General features: G+C 36.8%; 3 protein-coding genes and 1 long non-coding RNA gene across 6 annotated transcripts; 2 read left to right on the forward strand and 2 right to left on the reverse strand.

The window, feature by feature from the left end:
- Positions 1–7,646: 7,646 nt before the first annotated feature.
- Positions 7,647–10,102, forward strand: LOC137718824 (WAT1-related protein At1g21890-like). The gene is made up of 7 exons (XM_068458362.2): positions 7,647–7,951; positions 8,113–8,175; positions 8,324–8,440; positions 8,632–8,866; positions 8,958–9,116; positions 9,231–9,382; positions 9,524–10,102. Exons 1-7 carry the CDS (start codon positions 7,740–7,742, stop codon positions 9,750–9,752), a joined length of 1,167 nt encoding a protein of 388 aa, XP_068314463.2. The 5' UTR covers positions 7,647–7,739; the 3' UTR covers positions 9,753–10,102.
- Positions 10,103–11,847: 1,745 nt separating this feature from the next.
- On the forward strand, positions 11,848–14,463 carry LOC137717587 (ChaC-like family protein). Its single transcript, XM_068456999.2, has 8 exons — positions 11,848–12,210; positions 12,333–12,409; positions 12,745–12,798; positions 13,209–13,265; positions 13,351–13,391; positions 13,488–13,559; positions 13,827–13,906; positions 14,038–14,463. The coding sequence occupies exons 1-8, from the start codon at positions 11,898–11,900 to the stop codon at positions 14,115–14,117; spliced, it is 774 nt and encodes a 257-aa protein (XP_068313100.2). The 5' UTR covers positions 11,848–11,897; the 3' UTR covers positions 14,118–14,463.
- Positions 14,464–14,710: 247 nt separating this feature from the next.
- Positions 14,711–21,050, reverse strand: LOC137717585 (uncharacterized). 3 transcript variants are annotated; one of them, XM_068456998.2, is made up of 10 exons: positions 20,740–21,034; positions 19,531–19,636; positions 17,854–18,158; positions 17,559–17,664; positions 16,976–17,467; positions 16,813–16,892; positions 16,606–16,730; positions 15,806–16,075; positions 15,128–15,178; positions 14,711–15,010 (listed from the first exon to the last, which is right to left on the reverse strand). In XM_068456998.2, the coding sequence occupies exons 1-9, from the start codon at positions 20,850–20,852 to the stop codon at positions 15,156–15,158; spliced, it is 1,620 nt and encodes a 539-aa protein (XP_068313099.2). In that variant the 5' UTR covers positions 20,853–21,034; the 3' UTR covers positions 14,711–15,010; positions 15,128–15,155. The 3 variants fall into 3 exon arrangements, with proteins under 3 accessions (XP_068313099.2, XP_068313098.2, XP_088554630.1); XM_068456997.2 differs by having other exon boundaries at positions 14,711–15,178; positions 20,740–21,050; XM_088698504.1 differs by lacking the exon at positions 15,128–15,178.
- On the reverse strand, positions 15,251–15,705 carry LOC148695043 (uncharacterized). Its single transcript, XR_015965243.1, has 2 exons — positions 15,565–15,705; positions 15,251–15,453 (listed from the first exon to the last, which is right to left on the reverse strand). It is a non-coding gene; the product is annotated as an uncharacterized LOC148695043 (long non-coding RNA).
- Positions 21,051–21,304: the final 254 nt, after the last annotated feature.

The raw sequence follows: 21,304 nt of genomic DNA on the forward strand, positions 1-21,304 counted from the left end.
CTATCACACACTCTCCCTACACCTAACATAGGCTCATCTTGCATATACATTGCCCTCTATCCGTAAGCACGTCCATGGAGAACTCATCTCGTTAATGTCCAATCATGGGCTACTCGTCAACGATGGTTCATAATGTATTGCAACCTTTATACCATTCTTTCTTAGAAATACACTAGGGGTTTGATTCTGTCCTCGAGATATGTAGGCAGTCCAGTTCGGATTCAAACATTACCTCAATCAACCTCATTCTCCTTTCACCCAAAATCATAGGCAATTCTGATTGGATATCGCCTTTGTCCCCGGATGTGGGTGATTTTGGTTCCAACAGTTACCTTGGTCAGTGTAAGAACAATAAGTCCAAACACTCTTTAGTAAGGAATCTAATTTGACCTGGATTGTTTATTTCCAGTTAACGAATTAGTTCTACATGTCACTAATCAACGAAATGTGGTTTGATATCATCGCTTTTCATTTATGTCGGTAAGTGCCATATAAGTAAAATATCATCTTCCTTAACTTACACAAACTAGTATACTAGACCAAGAACTTTAAGTCCTGGGATAATCTAGATTAATCTCATGAGATGGAAATGGTTGAGATAGCGATCAAGTATGTATTCATTTATGCCATATTCTTCCCCTTCTAGGGAAGTGAATCTTATGAACTGAGTGATCTGTTGATAGAACAATTATTCCGTACATTTTATACCCTTTTTATTTGGATTATTGTGATTGTTTTAACTGAGTTCGGTTCTATTTTACGTAGTTTTGCATTCTTCTTAGGTTTGAGGAGTAAAGATTAAGAAATAAGAAAAGAGTTTTGCTGATTAAAACGATGGCACACCCTGACCTAGGATGTCCACTTGTACTTCGAATCAAGCTATGCTGGTCAACACTAGGAAAGTGACAAAGCCTTAAAATGTGGTGATGTGGAAAATGTGGATAAATTTAGGGAATTGTTATTAGCACTCCAAAATTCTCATTTGGCACTCCAAACTTTCTATATTTAGAAAGAAAATAACACTAATGAGGAGTGCAAATTGAGATTTTTGGAGTGCTAATAACAGTTCCCTAAATTTAAACCTAAAAGTGACTAAATGTAAGAGTACGCATCTGAGCAGGCTTGAACCCATTTCACACGTGATATCATCGTTTTTCATTGAAATTTAAACTTAGTAAAGTACAATATAGTAAAAGTAGAATAAGAATTATACCATTGAAAGTAATCTCCTATATCACTTTTTGCCAGAAATCCTTGTCGATACACAAGCTCTACCACTAATTCCTAGAAGGGCGAAAAACAAGGTTAATTGGACTTGAAAATAAAGCTTTGTAAAACCTTTTTGAAATCGTATAACCCCTCGCCGTAAGACAAGTATAGTTTCTAAATACACACACACACACACACTACATATAGTATGAGAACGACTATTGTAAACAACAATATTTCAAAAATGCAGTAAATCACAATATTTCACAGAAACGGACATATAATATCAAGTGCTCATCAACATATGCTGACACATAAGCTCATGCAAAGATATTCTGACATGAACAGGACTGGTGTAATAATGATTTATGCACTAGTACTACAATCACGTGAAGACTAGCGCTATGCGTGTCATATACGAGTCTTAATTGCTTCTAGCAATCTAGGACAGGACTAACACCTACAATGGATCCAAAGTGAGCGTATCAGTGCGATGTGAGGCTAAGCCCACCCCTTCCCCTTATCATAATATCGTTTGTTTAATATATATAAATTAAAATTTAAAAAATTAAAAAATTAAAAAAAAATATTCATGGCCATAAATATAATTAAAGCATCCTATAATAGTACGCATACATGTGCATCCTGTAGGATGTATGATGATTTCATAGTTTCTATTATTACGACATTTCTTATAAACATTAATTTAATTATGGCATTACGTAGAAATTTTTATTAAATATATATGAAAACTAAATAAATATATACTAATTAAAAGTAAAGACCTACTCATAAATCATGTTGTCAGGTCGACGCATGCATCAAAGATCATTGCATTGCATTTCACCTAAAAACGAAACTATTTACATAAATATATAACATACTAACATAAATATACGTTTTCGTACAAAGTACGGTTGACAAAGGAACTAGTTAAAATGGCCGAATTTCAAAAAATAGAGGACGGATTTGGATTTGGGTTCGGGACATCAAGAAACCTAAGGAGAGACCTCAGGTTCCTCCACATGCCGCCGATACGCTAGAGACATTGGCTACCTACGCGCCTCACATGCTACGAGTGCAAGCGTACTCGCCATCTTCATGAAGGCCCTAGTTTTGCAAGTTTTTGGCCCAATTTCTAGAGCTCATTTTGAGCTCAACTCTTAACAAGTCAATATTATTTATATAGAAATGATGCTTAGTACGAGAGGAACAAAACCATACTAGGTTGAGGCCGAGTCGTGATCGGCGTTGGCCGAAAAAATGGCCCAAAAGTCACCAAATCCCTCGTTAAAAAACTAGGTTAATTTCCAGGGGTGTTTCTTTGCACCTAAAACGTCATTAAAACATGCATGTAGCTTCAAAGATGGACTCAGGACAACGAGAATGGAGTGTTTAAGAAAGTCCTCAGGCTTACCTTACTCTCAAACTTAAGAAACTCGTCGGAAAACATGGCACCGACAGTGGTTCAGTTTAATTTGCAGAGGAGAGAAAGAGAGAGAGAGAGGGAGAGAGAGAAAAAGAAGCAAGCTTAAAGCTCGACCCCTTGATTCTGGTCGTACAAATAGGTGGGGATGGCAGCGATATGAAGGTAGTCTAGGTTGTGATGCTCACCTAAGTAGAAGAGGTGGTGGTGGCTTCGTGTTCTGTGCACGGAGAGTAGAAAGTGATTTTGAGGAGGAGAGAGAGAAATCTTGAGGGCAAGAGAAAGTTAGATGAGAGAGAGTGAGTGAGTGAGTGAGTGAGTGAGTGAATGAGGGAGAAGGGCTGAGAAGGTAGGAGAAAAAGGACATGCAGAAGAGAGTGGAAGGTAGGTATGGGCCCCACGAGCTAAAAATCTAACAAGAAAATAATAAAATAATAAGGGAGAAAAATCTAGAATAGTGAATTTACTAAAAGACCTTTCGGCTTCGTAGTTTTGTAAAATCTTCATCATAACTCTAAATTCAGTTCTGTTTGTGCCCACGCATCTGTATGGTCGAGTACTTCGAGAGTATGTGTGTGTGTATCTTGGGTCAAGCCCAAATAACAATTAACTAGGCACGAGGCCTAATTAATAAAATACTAACGTAGACGAGCCTACTTGCCCACTTGCTTAATGAACCCAACAAATAAGCCATCGATATTACATTATGTAGCCCGCAATATCGATAACTCATTATTATCTTGATAAACAAGTAATAAATTTTTGAGAGTGCAAAATAACCATTTTGCCCCTCATTGGGAAGTGTGCATAAATCGTCTTATTTACGCCTTGTTCACGCTCACGTGTTTGTAAGAACATGCACCACCTATAAATATGTGCAAAGAAATAAAGAGTAATAAGGACCTGAACCTCCACGAAGGATTTTTACATAGGATTTCCATCCATCTGGGGCATTTTTATAATTTCTCAATGTTAGAGAATAAAATAACATTAAACAAGTTTTGCATCGTGGAAGCAAAAAATGTCTGTGCAGATCAGCCAACTTGACGGAATAAACTGTACTTCCTCAGAAGGAACTAACTTGAACCTTATATCATTGGATAGATATGAAAGTTAGCTTTCAAAGGAATTATGCGGATCGTGATTTCGAGTTTTCTAGGCAATGTTATGAAAATTTTATAATAATCAAATCATAAGAATAGGGTTAGTGTTACGTGGTTTGCATGGCATAACTCTGTTCTTGAAGTAAGCTATCCAAATCTGAATTTCCATCTTCTTTGAATCTTGTCCATTGAATTAATTAACAACTAGATTAATTCAATAAAAGTAACAAGTTAATCACAATAAGAGTGATATGAAACTAATACTCTCCTTTATTGAATATGGCGAAAACTCCTAGATAATTTTTCTCTAGAACTCCATAGCGCAACATAGAAAGCTATTCGTGCTAATAACTTGTTGGAAATTAACCATTTGAGAGAGATAATAGATGGGTTGTCTAGGGAAGAAAGGAGCAAAGGGATTGAGGAATTATGTGTTCCTCTGCCTAGTGCCTTTATTTATACTAATCATGATGAATTTAACTTTCCCCACAAGTAGTACAAGTTATACAAGGAAAGGATCTTCTAGATCCTATAGGATTTGTACTTTAAATTTAAACAATCACACTGGTTATAGAACACTATTTACAATAGGTTTCAATCAATGAGAAAGTAAAATAAGAGATGAATAATTTATTCTTTTTTTTTTATCACACCATGCCTCATCCCTCATTTCTCCTACTTAATTCTTTATTATGTCTACTAAAAATTAAAAAAACTAAAATGGTTATCAAAAGCTATCAGCAAATAACTTGACCTAGACATTCTAGAATGATATTGGCATTTTTAAATATAGTTCTAGTTAAGAATACCCTATAAATACCAATAGCTCGCACATGGTCGAAAGATTACTAGTCGTAATCCTAAATATATAAATCCTATAGTAAAATTACATGCATCAACAATTCACGCGTTCACCCACAAACCCTACCATTCTCCTTTTACCTAAATAATTACACTGCGTTGGATAAAAGAATAAATTACAATGATAAGTCGAGAGAAAGCATCACCTAAATATATACATATATTATTCATTGAGATGATTGGGAAAGGACAAAGGAGGCGCTCACCTAAGCAAACACTAGTTGCATCACTTTGCATGATTGATGCCTCCTTCCACCTTAATTGGCACTCTTTCTATGACTCATGAACAACGGTGGGGGTAACAGGAAGGGTCGCATTCGTATGTGCGCCGCGTAGAGGACTTGCATTACATGAGTACAATGTCACGTACGTAATGTTTCATGCTAATAATACAACACATATGTTCTATGTTTTTAAAAAAATTTTTTACATTTTCTTGTGTTATTGGAACGGGATGGCATTGTAGAGATGAACCCGTGTCATACAAGTTGTTTTCGAAGTTTGAATGTTAACTAAATGCCCCATGAGTCTAAATCCGTAGTACGTATTACCTGCAGTGATTTCGTGCTCATAAACACACGGAATGAAGCAGTCTTAGTCATCTTCTGTTCTGAGACTCCATCGTTCTTTCCCTTTTAACCCTAAGATCAGCAAGCCACCGCATTAGGTGCTCCCGTACAATGTGTCCTGAGCAAGTACTACATCAAAAGTCTTTGTGTTTTGTTGTGTGTGCTGCAGCCCACAGTCTACAAACAAAGCTGGAACACACCCTGTCAGTCTTCAGCTGAGTGAGAAATATTGTGAATGATAGTAACACTGACCATGTCGATGATAAAACTTTTTCTGCACTCATTTGCATGAAATGGGTGTCGAGGGTGCAAGAAAGTTTTTCTTTCTATGTCGACATGGTGTATAAGTTCCATCATACTATTATACGTATGCAAAATTAACCCTAAACCTAATATGTATGCATATATAAGTGATTGTATACCGATTATAATTTAAATAGAATTTGTAACAATATATTGACATGTCAAGTAATATTACTGTTACAGATAACAATGTCTTTTTTCCTATTCGAGACTTTCGCACTCTATAGCCATTAGTTATTGTCCGTACATTTCTCTTAACTTTTTACTTGAGTGCTTGAATTTTCCATGTGTGAGTTATAATTCCATTAACAAGAGCTCATGTTGGGATCCAAGTACGAAAGCACCCACTGGCCATTTTCTTATTACACTAATTGGTTTCCCCATTCATTTCGTGTCAATGTCATGGTTCAATTCAATAGTACTCGTGCATTTAACTAAACATGCATGCCATCCTGCAGGCTTTTTATTATTATAATTAGTTGAGTTTCTCTTACAACATGTACTTAGTTCTCTTTGTTTTAGACACGAACCCACTCGTTGATATAATCCACAGATACTATTAAAGGATTTTTTTTTTTTTTTTTTTTTTTCATTTCTACTTTAATTTTTATACCTTTCGTCTCACCTTCATCATATTCCAGCCATCTAAAATTAGATGAAAATGAAATAGTCTTTAAGTTGGATATTCGTGTTAATAAAGAACTTAAACACACATAAAGAAGTACTAATTAACTTAAAATACTTGAGAAAATTTAATGAAAGATGTTCAAACTTATTTCAACAAGCCTTATAATCCGAAATGGAGAATGAAATAAAATCTTAAATAATAATTTGAAGGCTAATAGGTTAACGATAGCGTTGTTTAAGAAACTACGACCACCTCCCACGTCGGCAAACAAGCCTCTCCATACATAACATGCATATATTTACAACTTACACTTGTGATATGTAATATATGTACATAAAAACAAAACTAGACATGTTATTATCCATTTGAAGCCATGCAAAGGGCTCGTATAAGCTTAGAAAAGAATGATGGATTGTCAGCCGACGAACGTTGCCAACAAGGGAGTTATTTAATTAGTTTGGCAAAGGCAACACAATGATGGAATATGGATATATAGGATTATGTTAATTAACATATACTAGGAGCAGTATTTTTATAAAAGGAATTGAAGCATGCATGTTTCGATTACCATTCATGATGTTTCGAGATGATGATCTCTTAACACACTTGATTAATTTAATTACTGACATTTCTAATCCTCCACTGAGTTTATACCAAGTTACATTCACATTTGTTAACTCCCAATAAAACAGTGAGTCCTCTTGGCCATGTCTTTAAAGTGGTGGCCACTCTTATAAGCACCCATGCTACAACACACCACCACATATTAACCTTCTTGCATGCCTCATCATGCAACACCACTATACTATATATTTGTTTGGGGGGTCAATGAGTCCCCCACTTTCCACAAACAACTAAAAAAAAAATTGATCATAATCCATATGTAAACATGTACGAAATACATTGTGAATGCTGACAATGATTCTCAGTTTGCAGATCCAAACTTTTCTCAACTAAAATTATCTAGTTAACAAATACATTCACAAACTTACAATTCTAGTTATTTATACAAACACTTATCTCCATCATTTTTCACAAAATAACAAAAAAATATATATACACGAAATAACAATCAATATAGAATGAACTTTCAACTTCGGATTAAATTTGATGACAAAATATTGACTTCGTCTAGAATAAATTGTAAGAAAATGTGAAAACCATTGGAATTACTAGATATATTTTTTCAACAAATTAACCCTAGTTTAAGATGGATTGAATCATGGTACTCTTAAATCCCCCCATGGATGGGGGAGTTCAGAGATTGATAATGTAGGCAAGCTTTTTCAGATGAGGGATCCGAATTTCTACTTATCGGATGTAGGCCCCCAATAAAAAGGTGACACCTGATTTTCGTATAGGAATCCACATAAGATTCTACAATGACTGTAATTTCTTGGAATAAGGTTTGTTTATTGCTAATGGATAAAGGTAATCGATCCAAAGATTAGTGCTTGGGCATGTAGAAAGTAGAAGCAGTACTTAGGCTTGTCTTAATTATTATTGCCTTTTGGGTTCTCTATAAAAAGGGCCTTTCTCGTTTTAGTGTTGGCATGCAAGCATAGAAGAGAAGTACAAGTAAATCGTACGAGAAGGTTAGAGAAAGAGAGTGTGTGTGTGTGTGTGACAGAAAAATAAAGATGGGAGACCAAAGTGCAACAGGAAAATTGGGTGTCTTTCTTCACAAGATAAAGCCTTACGTGGCTATGGTTTCTTTGCAATTTGGATATGCAGGAATGTATATTCTCAGCATGGTTGGTTTGAGGCGTGGCATCAACCACTTTGTTCTTTCTGTGTACAGGCATTTGATTGCCTTCGCTGTTATTGCACCATTCGCACTTGTTCTTGAAAGGTCTCTTTCTCTCCCATATATGCGCATGCATGCATGCATGCATATATATATATATATATATATATATATATATATATAATATGGATTGTTTTACCTAATTAAACTAATTATATATGTTGTTACTACTTGAACTTACTGTTTGATTTCAACTCCTTTTACAGGAAAATAAGGCCAAAAATGACTCTGGGGATCTTCCTAAGAATAATGGTGCTTGGTTTTCTCGAGTAAGTCACTAAAACATGTAGTATTTTGTTATATACACGCAACTCCAGAAACACAACGAATTTAATTTTACATGGCTAGATTTTAAGTTATTAGTATTTGAATTTTGAGAGAGAATTATCATTTTCACGTAATGATCACTTCCTGCAGGCCTGTTTTTGCTCAGAACTTGTACTTCGTGGGAATGACATATACCTCAGCAACATTTGCATCTGCCACTGCTAATATCCTCCCTGCCATTACCTTCATTTTTGCACTTATTTTCAGGTAAAAGTTCATAATTAACCTGTCATTATATAATTTTTATCACAATCGTCTACGGCATCATGCACTAGCAAAGTTGGATTACATATACAACGCACGTGTTGGAGCAAAATTTCTCACAAGAAGAAATGCAATTAGTTAATGTATTTAAATTATTAACATGCACTAATTAAGGTCATTATTCCAATATTTAGGTTAGAAAAAGTCAATTTCAAGAAGCTGCCTAGTGTAGCAAAGGTGATCGGGACTGCAATCACAGTCACCGGAGCGATGGTGATGACATTGTACAAAGGTCCCATCATTGAATTTATAAGTGGACAAGGACAAAGCCACCACACCAGCACCACATCCGGCGAACAACATTGGGTAACCGGCACTATGATGCTCCTAGCCCGTTGTTGCGGTTGGTCCGGCTTCTTCATTGTACAAGTGAGTAGCTACCTTGTCGTACGTTTAGCAAGACTCAAATGTTTATTCCTTGTGAACTAATTTGAACATTATTATTGTATGTTTGGTGCAGTCTTTCACACTAAAGCTATACCCAGCCGAGCTCTCGCTCACTGCTTTGATATGTTTAATGGGTGCAATGGAAGGGGCCATAGCCACGTTCGTAGTCGAACACAGCATGAGTGTTTGGGTTATAGGCTGGGACTACAGGCTTCTTGCCGCTGCTTACTCTGTGAGTACCAAAATATCATCATATAAACCAACTATTACAAGCTAATTACCAACTTTAATTCCTTGTTGGGACTGTTGCAAAGTTGTTTGACAAAATGAATCTTATTGTGAATAGGGGATAGTTTGCTCTGGAATTGCATATTATGTGCAAGGTATTGTGATGAAGGAACAAGGTCCAGTTTTCGTGACAGCTTTCAGCCCACTGGCCATGATCATCACCGCCGCTCTAGCTGCCATCATTTTAGCTGAGCAAGTCCGCCTCGGAAGGTATATACATGATTAGCTACAAATTAATATTTACGATCTATTTTAATTCAAGAATAGTCGTCACTCAGGATCTCTTCCAATCCAACAAAATGAACCCTAAACCCTAGTGTTGCATGTTATTTTTCTTTTGCTGTATTGCAGTATACTTGGAACTATTCTAATAGTCATCGGCCTCTATGCTGTTGTTTGGGGCAAAAGCAAAGATCCTACAACCTCTGCCTTATTGATCAAAGACGAGAAAGCTGTTGCTCATGAATTGCCAATCACGGACAGTAATAGGTCATCGATAACTGTGGATGACAACACTAAGGATAGTACTACTGGAACTGCTGGGGACTTCAAGGTTCCAATCAAAGCACAAGAATCATGAAAAGTACTATGTCCAAGATTAATCCCATGGAGGTTTAATTACAATTTTCAAGATCTCCTTAAGTGATATTGTATTTTCTTTTTCTTTTTTTTGTTCTATCTTCTAGGAATTTTATGTAAGGGATAAAATTCGAATTTAAACACCTTGCAACAAATTAAAGGTGGATTTAGCATCAAATCATCCTCATGGAAACAAGTGAGACTTCATCCGAAAATGTGTAATTTTGAACGTACCTTTGAGAATGAGGGTAGAGAGTTAGATTCTCTCTCCTCACATTTCCACTATTTATCTCTCTCTTTTCTCTTTTTCTCTCAATAAAGAAGGCAACACATGATGTGTTTGCGGTATAATTTTGAGAGTTCAAATAGGAGGTAAATAGAGGGGAGGAGAGAGAATCCGGATCCAGAGGGAAATATACGTTTGCCTACATCGTAGGTTGTCTCTGTTTTCCAATTTTTCTCTTTCTCTATTCAGTTTGTTCTTTTGTTTTTCAATTTATCCGGGGAATGTTTTTGCTTATTATATCTAAAAAGTCAACCTAGCTAGGTTTGAAATTGTAACAACACATGGATAACAAAATTCTACTGTGGTCTGAAGTAAGCACCACAGAAAATCTTGAAGATTAATTGGAATTTCGACCTAAGGTGAATTCCTAAACTAAGATAGTACACTTTTAACTGGAAGTCCAACCACCAAGCCTTATGCGTAGCTCGACTCGCCTAATTCATATTATTCTTTCAAAAAAAATATATACATGTATCCACTGTTCTCAAAATCCCCGCCCTAGTGCCGTCTAGGTGCTAGGCGGTTGGCCACCCCTCCGATTAATCTCTAGGCGTTTGAAAATTAAGATATGGTGTATAGACTTGCTTAGACGTCCGCATAGCCCAACTAGGTGCCCGCCTAGGCACCTGCTTAGGTCGTAACTCTCACTTAGACAAAAAAACGATACCTTTCATTTTGCATTTTATTTTTTTCAATAAAATATAAGAGACTTGTTGAATACTTGAATGAACCCTCATTAAATGATTTTTCCCCCCATGTTATCAGTATGTTCTAATACTTTATAATCTTATGTCATTTAATTTTGCAATTTATATATTCCAACACAATTATGTAATTTTTTTACATATAAATAGGCACTTATTTATATGATATATAATAAAATTACTTAAATCTGCCTGGACCCCCGCCTGCCGCTTAAGCGCTAGGGCCCCAACTCATTGTCCGATTAGCACCTAACTCCTAGCGTCTTTTAGAACCTTTTATGTATTGAAACGAATTGGAAACCTTATCAAACTAAAAAAAAAATAAGGGTGTTATATGGGCTAACAAGAAAAGCGGACATATAACTTAACACGGAAAAGTTTACATATTTTATATGCTCATCTTTTGACATAAAAGTTTCACATGCTTACCAAGAAGCTAATTTTGCTAGGGACTCTAGTTAAACACGCTCATTTTCCACTAAGGGCCTTGGTGGTCTCAAACCTACCTTCACTAATCATGGAGTTTTTTGTTAACTTTAAGATTGAGATTTTTTTTTTATATAATTTAATTTTAATGTCGAATTGTACAAGAAATTTATAGTTCAAGTGAATAAGAACATATCTATCATTGCATTAGAGAACATGTCTTCGAATCTCCCTCTCAAAACACCTCCATCTTTATGAAGTTCCTTTTAATTGATACATGTAAAAGAATCTATAGTATTTGCTTAATTTCATATGAAGGAAAACCGAATCAAATCGGTTATTAAATGGTTTGATTTAGTTTGATTCTACCATTGAGGCACCAAAATTGCGTTACACAGTTGTTAAGATTCCTCCCAATATGATGCTATACTACACACAAAAATTGCTTTCCTTAAATAAAAAATGACATGAATAGCATTGTCCTAGTTTTAGAGAACTTGTGTGGTAGGGGTTTATCACTACGTGTCGTTTCGTGTCAATAACAAACAGACATGTGAAAAAAACTAATACATATCTTCTTATTATTGGTACAAAATGCTACATGTCAGTAAACTCGTGGCATGCAAGACCTTCTCCAAGTTTTATGCACATTTTACACATGCAAAATTTGTACGAAGGACGTGGCAATTTTCCATTAGAAGCTAAAAATGAGATTGGTAAGTAGATGTAGATGGCACAGGCGCTCGAAACCATGTCCCTCTTTATTCCTTCTCCTCTCCGCTCTCCGATCGCATCATCTTTATTTACCCGAAAGACAAAAACAAGGTTGCATCAGCGCTTTACCCAACTCCCTGTAGTCCACTTCTCCTCCTGCTGTGGAGGAAGTGACGAGCTGAGGAAGAATTTTGATCCGAAAAGCTCAAAAATGGCTATATCGCCGATATGGGTATTTGGGTATGGCTCTCTTATCTGGAAGGCTGGTTTTAACTACGATGAGCGCCTCGTCGGCTTCATCAAAGGCTATCGCCGTGTCTTCCACCAAGGTCTCTCTCTATCTCCCCGGCTCTCTACATATAATATAAGTATATATGTATGTATGTATATAGATATATTAATGTTTTCTGCAATCTGTTCAAAGTTGCGTTGGTGGGTCTGTTTTTATTAGGCAGTACGGACCACAGAGGGACGCCTGAATATCCAGGAAGAACAGTCACATTGGAACCTGCAGAAGGAGAAGTCTGTGTAAGTTGCGGTTCCAACAAGTTCAAAACTATTTGGAGTTTTTGTTTTTCAATTTGGTATTTTGCTATTAGTCTTTTGGATCGAAGATACATAATTTCTTTTGTAATGGTTGCTTGCGTTTACATGTCTCCCTATTGTTGAATACACCAGATATTCAGTTTAGTAATGTGGTGGTGTTTACGAGGCCGTCGTCACTGCAGATTAGAGTAGTTTAGAACATCAATTTTTTTTTAAAGAAAGAAATGTGCGGTGGTGTATCAATTTCATTTTGTGTTGGAATTATCAATTTGTCGTGTAATTTTATTGTTAATCTCCTTTATCTTGTGATTTTGTAGTGGGGAGTTGCCTACAAGATCTCAAACAAGGAAGATCAAGAAGTTGCTATAACGGTAGTTTCTTTTATCTTAAAAAGTTTATCTTGATGTTAAATTGGTTCTTTTGCTAGTATCTGTTGCTCTCTTGGTGTTGTGCACATGTTTTTTGTGGCTGCATTTCCTTTACTAAGATTGTTCAAGGTTCCAAGTTATATCTTTCGGCACTCTGTGTTCTGCTGCAATTTATTGGTTGTCAATGTATCGAATCTGTGGCATTAGGTCCAGTTCTTTCGGGGCTTGAAATTGCTAGACTATGTCCCGATCCAGAATATGTCATTTTATCCTTGTCACTTGTTGTTTGGCTCCCCCAATGGTGACCTTGTGAAATGTGCTCAGTCACAATTCACACCTTGTTCCATTTCTCTTGTTTTCAAGTAGCAATTAATATCTCGAAACAGAACTTGATTTATGGCGTTGTAACACAGTATTTAGAAGTGAGGGAGAAGCAGTATGACAAGAAGGCTTATCTTGATTTCTTCACCGTAAGCATAAGATCCCCTTGTAGCGTGTTCTCTAGCATTTTTATCGCTTTTTGTTTGTTAAGCAAAATATAGAAATTTCTCTCAGGATCCAATGGCGACATCTGCAGCTGTTTCAGGTGTAATGGTGTAAGTAGTGAAAATCAACAAGAACTTTCTGCATCTTCGTACATGTATTTTTGCATTTAGTGCAACCAGTTCAGAACTGACATTGTCACTATTTAGATACATCGCCTCTCCGGACAAGAAACACAATGTGAACTACTTGGGTCCTGCATCCACCGAAGAGATTGCCAAGTATGTAAATCTCATCGCTTCATGTTTATCTAGATTGATGTAGTAGAAAACATCTATAATGCAGCTACTGGGCTAAACTTTGAATATGAGTAGTCGAGAATTAAATGCGAGTAGGAGTATCTTGTTTCTGTTTTCGTGAAATCTGCCTCGCTGAAAATCTGAATGATAAGATACATTAGCTTTTATGCCTAATTCCTTGATCGGTTGCCATTCATAGAACGAAAAGATGGTATTGACCCTGATGCATCCTTTCCTATATATCTGCAGACAAATTGTTCAGGCTGAAGGCCCCTCGGGGCCTAATCGAGACTACCTTTTCCGCCTTGAAGAGGCACTTCTTCAACTAGGTAAGGTTCTCTCCGGGTTTGGTACCCCGTAATTTGTTTATCCAGTCATTTTAGATCTCCATGCTTCTCCATTTCTTCGAAGTTCTTCTTTCTTTGCTTTCGTTTTTTGCCCTTTAATTTTCTTGCCGCAGGATGCAAAGACAAACATGTATTGGACCTTGCAAACGAAGTGAGGCGCATCCTGTCGGAGAGGGAGCTGACTTCAACATGAGGCCAAGAAGCTTTATGATTTTACAGGTCCCCCGGCATAACAATTATATGAATCTGTTACCAGAACATGTAGTCTGATTAAACATTGTTTCGCCTTTCGATTGCTTTTGGATGGCACTTTGATGTCCATCATCAACAATTCCTCATTTGTAAACTCTTGTTCATGTTGAATTGGTCTGCATGACGAGAGACTCAGATAGTAGGGCAACCGGTTTATCTTGAAGGTTCCGCTGGACAATGAGAACGAACTTGTCCCGTTCACCGCTGTCATCGTGGTTCACCATTGAGTGTAAATTGACAGTGGATATTTGACTAAATTCAGGTATTTTCAGGCAAAGTTGTAACAATCACGGTGAACCGCAAATTTTGCACGACACAGAAATCCTACGAAAAACATGATCGAATTGGTACCTAAACTGGATTGAACCAATTTACACCCAGGACCATAAACAAACAAGTTTACGACATTGGGACGTTAGTTACAGACGTTGATCTCAAACAGGAGAAGAAAAGATATCCTCTCCATGGGTGATTACTCTTAAATTGCATCAACTGGAGTAAGGCAATTATTCCACTAGCACGGAGAATCAGAGCTAATAATACATCACAACAGCTTGCATTTCACATTAACCGCGATAACAATCAATCTTACAGATTCGGTAAATTGAACATTACAGCAATGTACCTTAGCATCAAAACGGGGCAAAGAAGTCGCAATACATATCATTAAAAGTAGCTGAAGTTGGGGAAATGCTTGTCGGATGTTCCTCTCTAGTATGCTCAATCCAAAGAACGGTTTTATGCCAACTGCAGCAAGATGGGCGTTGGCTTTAACTACCCGATGAAAGCAATTTGTTGAAAGAATCATCATCCCTACTTCTGATGTGCAAAGAGCTGTTTTGGCAGTAAGATTGATAAGGTTATTTGTTGATATAACTCAAAAGTTGGTTCAACTTCATTACTGCTATTTATCCCACACCCATAAGAAATATCAGAGAAGGCTATACTGACTCGACATTGTACATAAACAGTTTAAAATTTAATCGCTGTCATCAGCTTCATCTGCATAAATAAAGGAAAAGTTTGTCAGAATGACTTCATATGAATCCAATGATCTTAACTAAAGAGAGCAAATCCAAGAATTGCACATATACTACTACCATCAAGATAAACATTTGAACTTGCATCGTACGACTTTCCAATACACGTTTAATCTGCTCAATGTAAAAGAAACATTGTGATGTTGTGATGTAATTCTTCCCTGCATGCCCTCTAAACTCGAGATATCCTAACTTCCTTTTTTCTGAAGTTTACTCTGTGAACTGTATTACACAACTCTGATTCATGAACAGAATACAGAGATTTATTGTATTAAATGGAGGTTGAGCAAGAACTTGATGAAAAATACATCCGTGCGCAGGGACTAAACATTAATTGACATTGAATACCTCATTAGCTCCAAATGTAGGACATTAACGATCGTATCAGTTTTGGTTAATAAATAAATGCTAGAATCCTTGGTAAAACATGGAAGCCACAAACCGTAATGATTTGACCTTGACAAGTGCATAATGAATGCATAGGTAACACTGCAGAAGCACCGTAAATCATAAAATTCTCATCCTCATAACCCTAGTTTCCATTCATAATAGCAGTAAATGACATTAAAGTTCTTGAATTAACACTTACCCTTGTCACTATGGTTGCTATCACTATTACCATTATCCCCATTGTCCTCGTCCTCAACCACATTCTCTTCCTTGTCACTGTCGTCATCTTCATCATTGTCATCATCTGAACTTTCAGCATCATCAGATTCACTTTCAACTGGTATTTGGGGCTTTGGAGGAGGCACAAAACTAGTAGTGGACCTTCTACGTGAACTTGTTACAATGTTACTCATGTCAATGCCTTCGAGCTCTTTTGCCCTTTCCTTTTTCTTTTTGACTTCCTTGATTTCTGAAATAAGGTAATAGACGGTATGAATCCTTACAAGTGTGACAAAGTCAGGATAAAAGATGTATGGTGAAACCACACCCCCATGGAGAATGATTTACATTTGCAAGAATAATTTCTAAGGTATTTTCAGGCAAACAAGTAGGAACAATCACAGAGAACCAGAGGACCCACTGAATGTATTCATTGTATTTCTTTGTATACTCAAGAATCAACATATGCAACCCAATTAATGCTATCAGTCCCTAACTCATTGAGAGCTCATCCGAATCCACACAACCCGATGCCATCCATGGGGATTGACATTGCCATACATGTGAAGATGATAAGGACGAACCAATGATTATGATTCAGCGTTTACAAAGACTTCACGTAACATTGTGCATCACAACTTCCATGTTAATCCTAAACCTAAATTCCTAGATGAAACCTAGCAAAGTTTACTTTTTATAACAGCTGGATAAATTAGATCAAATCATACCCACAGTTGGTATTGCAAGTATCACCATTAAAGGCTACATTTGAATACTCACCTTTCTCAGAGGGACGTGCAGATAATCCTTCTCTAGCGAGTATCTCCTCTAACTCCTTTATCAGGTGCGCTTCACGTTTATTCTCAGGCACCTGCTTGACTTTCTTATATACTGAGGGGGCAACGCTGTATAACAGATAATAAACATCATAAAGTAACAATGACCAGGATACAAGTCTTAATATGCATAGAGTCATAGATGAAAAACCTCATTCCACATGCTTTGATAACTGATCGTAGATGCTCCACACGTTTCCCATATGCAGGTGTTGTTGAAACTTCTTTCTTCTACAATTGACAAATAGTATGATTCAATAATAGACATAGCCTACTTTTATGGTTCAGACTTGAGAAACATACAAAGTAATTACCTTTACAGGTTTTTCGGCAGATGACTGAGAATGGTCATCTTCAGAGACATTTCCACTGTCTTCTGCATCACTTTTTTCTTCTGGGTCTTTCTGAGGAGGCTTGATCCTCTTCTTTCCAGAGACGTTAGTCTCCTTAGCCATTATTTTCCGTTTCTTAAGGCTGTCCATATTCTGCATCTTTCCTTTTGGAACACTTTTGCTTCTAGGTTTTACTTCATCTTCTTCCTCACTAATTTCATTATCTGAAGAACCAGATCTCTCATCGCTTCTGACCTTAGTGGATGCTTTTCTCTGAGCACTTTTCTGCGTCTTTCCTTTTGGAGCAGTTTTTCTTTTAGGTTTTACTTCATCTTCTTCCTCACTACTTTCATTATCTGAAGAACCAGAACTCTCATCGCTTCTCACCTTAGTGGATGCTTTTCTCTGAGCACTCCTCTGAACATTTTTCTTGGCAGTAGTTGCAGGTTCAGAATCTTCACAAGATTCTAGAACCTAAAAAGGAGAATATATGCAAAGTATGACTACACCGATAGACGTATTCACTTCTAGAATTTCAAGATGCTCTAAAAAAAAATTATCTTACCTCGTCTAGTTGCTGACTTATAAACTTCTTAAAGGAGTCAAGAGTATATTTCTGAAGCTGAAGATCTTCCTCCAAAAGTCGGCGAAGTCCAACCAGAGTAATCGTTCTGTCGTGAAAGGAATAAATAATGAGTACTTCATCTAGTCAACTGACTACATTGAAAATTAACAACCAAAGACAAAAGTCAAATAGATTCTAATGACATTCAAAAGAGGAGCAAGAACATACATGAAAATTAGTATATTATTGCAATAGAAAGCAATAATTGATACTTAGTTCATAGAAAGTAGCATACTCAGAATTAGCTTTGATATAAGAACCCCTTTTTATAAGGGCTGACTTTATCACACTCTCAGTTGGACCCTTTTTTTGGTTGGTAGTTTTAGTTTCTTCAGTTCCAGATTTGGCCGCTTTATGCCCTGTCAGAAGCCCCATTACAGGAGAGTCTTCCATTTTCTCCTCATCTTCTGAACATGTTTGCTTCGCATCTTTATTTGACTTTCCTTTTGGTAATTCTGCGGCTTCTTCTTTAACCAGAGTTTTTTCATCAGTCTCCCCTGATGCCCTTGAGGTATTGTCATCACCAGCACCTTCTAAGACCTAGCATTTTGAGAAGAATAAATGCAATGAAGAGATGACATATTTCATGCGAAAACATTTGGACTCCAATTAATAAATAAATAAACTAAAAAATTAATACAATACAATACAAAATGAAATAACACAAAAGCAAAAGGTAAAGTGGCATGTTCCTAAATCATGGGCACAAGCTGGAGTGAGGAAATTTTGGCTATGGTGATTGAATTGGCCAGTGGCACTTCCCAAGCTCATGGGAGATGCCCTCAGGGTTATGGTGAAGAATCACCTACTCGAAACTATATTGCTTTCTTGGTCTCCTATTCAGCTTGTTGGTTTAAAGATTTTTTTTGTTATTTTGAAGCCCTACTACTACTTTGGACTGCGGACAGAGGTATTAGATCTGGTAAAAATGCACCCCAGTCAAAAAAGAACACATCTGCATAAACATCCAAGTTTCTCATAAATCTCATCCTGCATGATCACTTAAATGTTCAACCTTCATCTCTGGGAAAAATTAAAGCAACCAGACACCCAGTACTCCCCCCCCTCTCTCCCTCCCTTGCAGTATGGCAACTGTGGGACAGGTAGTAAAACCTAGCTTGGGTAAATACATCAGCATATGGCCCCTCAGGGTCGAACTTGATGACGGCCTGCCTGTTCCATAGAGTCAATGCACAGCCCAAATCCAAGAACAGAAGGGCAGGGCTAACCACATTAATTAGTTAGAAAGGAAATGTCTGAGTCAGAAAATCTTTCTGATATTATCTCAAGTAAATGAAATTCTCAAGAACAAGACAAGATAGTTTTTTTGTTGAGCCAAAGTCGCCAACAAAAAACAATCAGAAAAAAAAAAATGATTCAAAAGGTAGTTTTGTACAATCCATTGATCATATAACATATATGAAGAAAGCTTTTGAAGTAAAAAGCCTTACCTTTTTGAAAACAAATTGAGAAAACAAGTGGAGCCTTAGAAAATTTCTAAACTTTCACTTTAGGGAACTCTTTCTAGCACATCTTTTACTTGATTCTCATTTCATAAGAATTCATTTTAATGCTACGCATCTGTACTTGAGAAAAACTAAATGCTCACGAGTCTAGAAAGTTTCCCACAGAAGAAATAAATTTCCATTCAAAACAACCATAGAAGAAAACATGTACAGAATATTTCCAGTCCAAAAATCATTCCCATGGAACTATTTTCGATTGACGCTAAAACACTACAATGAAAAGTATTAAAGAAACAGTAAATGACCCATACGAAATTTAACAAAGGGAACATAAGAAGCTACCATGAAAGTCATCAATAAAACATAATAAAAACGATGATGTTATGACCAAGTACACTATAGTCATACTAAATGACAACAACAAGCTTCGATATTGAAAGATATACCTCCACTAAATGTTCCTTGACAAATCTTTTGTGCACATCCAACGCAAATGTTTCCAAGCCCAGGTCTTTCTCTAAGACTCTTCGGACACCCTCAAAAGTCAAAGAACTGCATATAAAAATAAAACTTTAATAAGTAATCCAACCTTGGACAGGTCTAACAAGCTCAACCCACAACCATGGGTGTTAGAATGTTTGAACTAAAATCATCCATTCGAAGTTTACTCAAGATAAATAGTCAAATAAGCTTCTAAAGGCGTTGATAAAATAGCCATTCATCTTTTAAAGAAAGCCTATTATCTGGGTGCAATATACACCAAAAAGAAAATAATAATAACCATAAATCCACAAGTGCATCTAAACTAATTTTACAACAACTTTCTTGAGCTTCCATATAAAATCATTGTGATCAAACGTTCAAGCAATGAACCACTGCAATCAAGTTGCAATTGGGAAGAGATATAACGCAACACGGTCACGGAAATTGAGCGCATTGGCTTCATCCACAAAAGCTTATTTTGAGATTTGTTGCTAAGCATATACAAAATCACGGGAAGTTGAATTCGAAGTTGGGGTTTAAAATAGATAAAGAAAGTCAAGTATTACCACGCAAATTAGAGCAAGGAATGCTAAAGAATAAATAATTCCTATACTGGGAAATGACTGGAACAATACTAACAGTCAGATTACGGAAAGGAATTGCATCCGTTACATTGCTTTTCCTTCCTTATTCGAGAATAAATGCGGAGATATGACAACCTAAGGTGTGACGAATGTACAAAGTTCGCCTACAACAAGCACAAAAGCGCTTATTTTATCCATTGCGCTATAATTCTACAAACCCAAATGAAGCGTAGAACATATAGAACACCCAGAAGCTTCAAAACCCTAAACAAAACAACTAAACATGCAAAGCCTAAGAACACAAAGCATATCAAAAACTGTTAACCGCACACTTAAACACGCTTGCATCTACACAGTGACCCTTAATTAAGTTATAATGCGCATCATTAAACCCTAAAACACACAAATCAAAGCTAGAAATTTTCAGGACAAATCAATCCGTATGAATTTTTTTTAACAAATTCTGGCATAAAACAAAAAAAAAAAAAAAAAAAAAAGGAAAGAAAAAGAAATATCACTGGTATTTGAAATTAAATTCATCAAAAGTAAACGAATTCAGTAAGGAAGGGAGAGGGAGAGAGAGATTACTCGGATTGTTCTTTGAAGTAAGGGACGCGTAAGCGCATAGCAGTCTTAATCTGGGACTGGATATCGTGCGCCTCCTTCTGAGGGATCTCGCTATCTTGCGCGTCCTCCGCCATTACTATGAAACCCCTCTCTCCTCTGTTTCTGAGTGCAAGCGCTTCGAAAGAAGCAGCTTGGTTCGTCTCTCTGCGTTTTAAAACGTGGGAGCGGAACACCAAACCAAGGGGGAGAGTGTAGGAGTTTGCTTCCCCTGTATATGCTCACACCCAATACGGTGCAGTGTTTAAAATATTTGTATGGAAATATTGATATGTAAAAGGAAATTTTATTTGAACTCACTTAATTTTTTTATTGTCACATCCCCGTCCGGGCGGGACTACTTTCTGGGCCCGACTCCACCGTAGCACGATATTGTCCGCTTTTGGCCCCGACCACGTCCTCACGGTTTTGTTTCTGGGAACTCACACGAGAACTTCCCAGTGGGTCACCCATCATGAGATTGCTCTAGCCCTGTTCTCGCTTAACTTCGGAGTTCCTACGGAATCCGAAGCCAGTGAGCTCCCAAAAG

Source organism: Pyrus communis, chromosome 8, assembly GCF_041283825.1.
Source record: "Pyrus communis isolate YQ-2024b chromosome 8, ASM4128382v1, whole genome shotgun sequence".
In the NCBI taxonomy this organism is placed as follows: Eukaryota; Viridiplantae; Streptophyta; class Magnoliopsida; order Rosales; family Rosaceae; genus Pyrus; species Pyrus communis.

Bases quoted from the DNA above. Each gene is read 5' to 3' on its own strand.
- LOC137718824 (XM_068458362.2), top strand. From the start codon at position 7,740: ATGGGAGACCAAAGTGCAACAGGAAAATTGGGTGTCTTTCTTCACAAG. The intron at 7,952-8,112 runs GTCTCTTTCTCT...CTCCTTTTACAG, and splicing joins TTCGCACTTGTTCTTGAAAG to GAAAATAAGGCCAAAAATGA. The intron at 9,383-9,523 runs GTATATACATGA...GCTGTATTGCAG, and splicing joins GAGCAAGTCCGCCTCGGAAG to TATACTTGGAACTATTCTAA.
- LOC137717587 (XM_068456999.2), top strand. From the start codon at position 11,898: ATGGCACAGGCGCTCGAAACCATGTCCCTCTTTATTCCTTCTCCTCTC. The intron at 12,410-12,744 runs GTAAGTTGCGGT...GTGATTTTGTAG, and splicing joins CTGCAGAAGGAGAAGTCTGT to TGGGGAGTTGCCTACAAGAT. The intron at 12,799-13,208 runs GTAGTTTCTTTT...GTTGTAACACAG, and splicing joins ATCAAGAAGTTGCTATAACG to TATTTAGAAGTGAGGGAGAA.
- LOC137717585 (XM_088698504.1), bottom strand. From the start codon at position 20,852: ATGGCGGAGGACGCGCAAGATAGCGAGATCCCTCAGAAGGAGGCGCAC. The intron at 19,637-20,739 runs GTAATCTCTCTC...TTTTATATGCAG, and splicing joins TACTTCAAAGAACAATCCGA to TTCTTTGACTTTTGAGGGTG. The intron at 16,731-16,812 runs GTTTTTCATCTA...TCTGTTATACAG, and splicing joins ATCAAAGCATGTGGAATGAG to CGTTGCCCCCTCAGTATATA.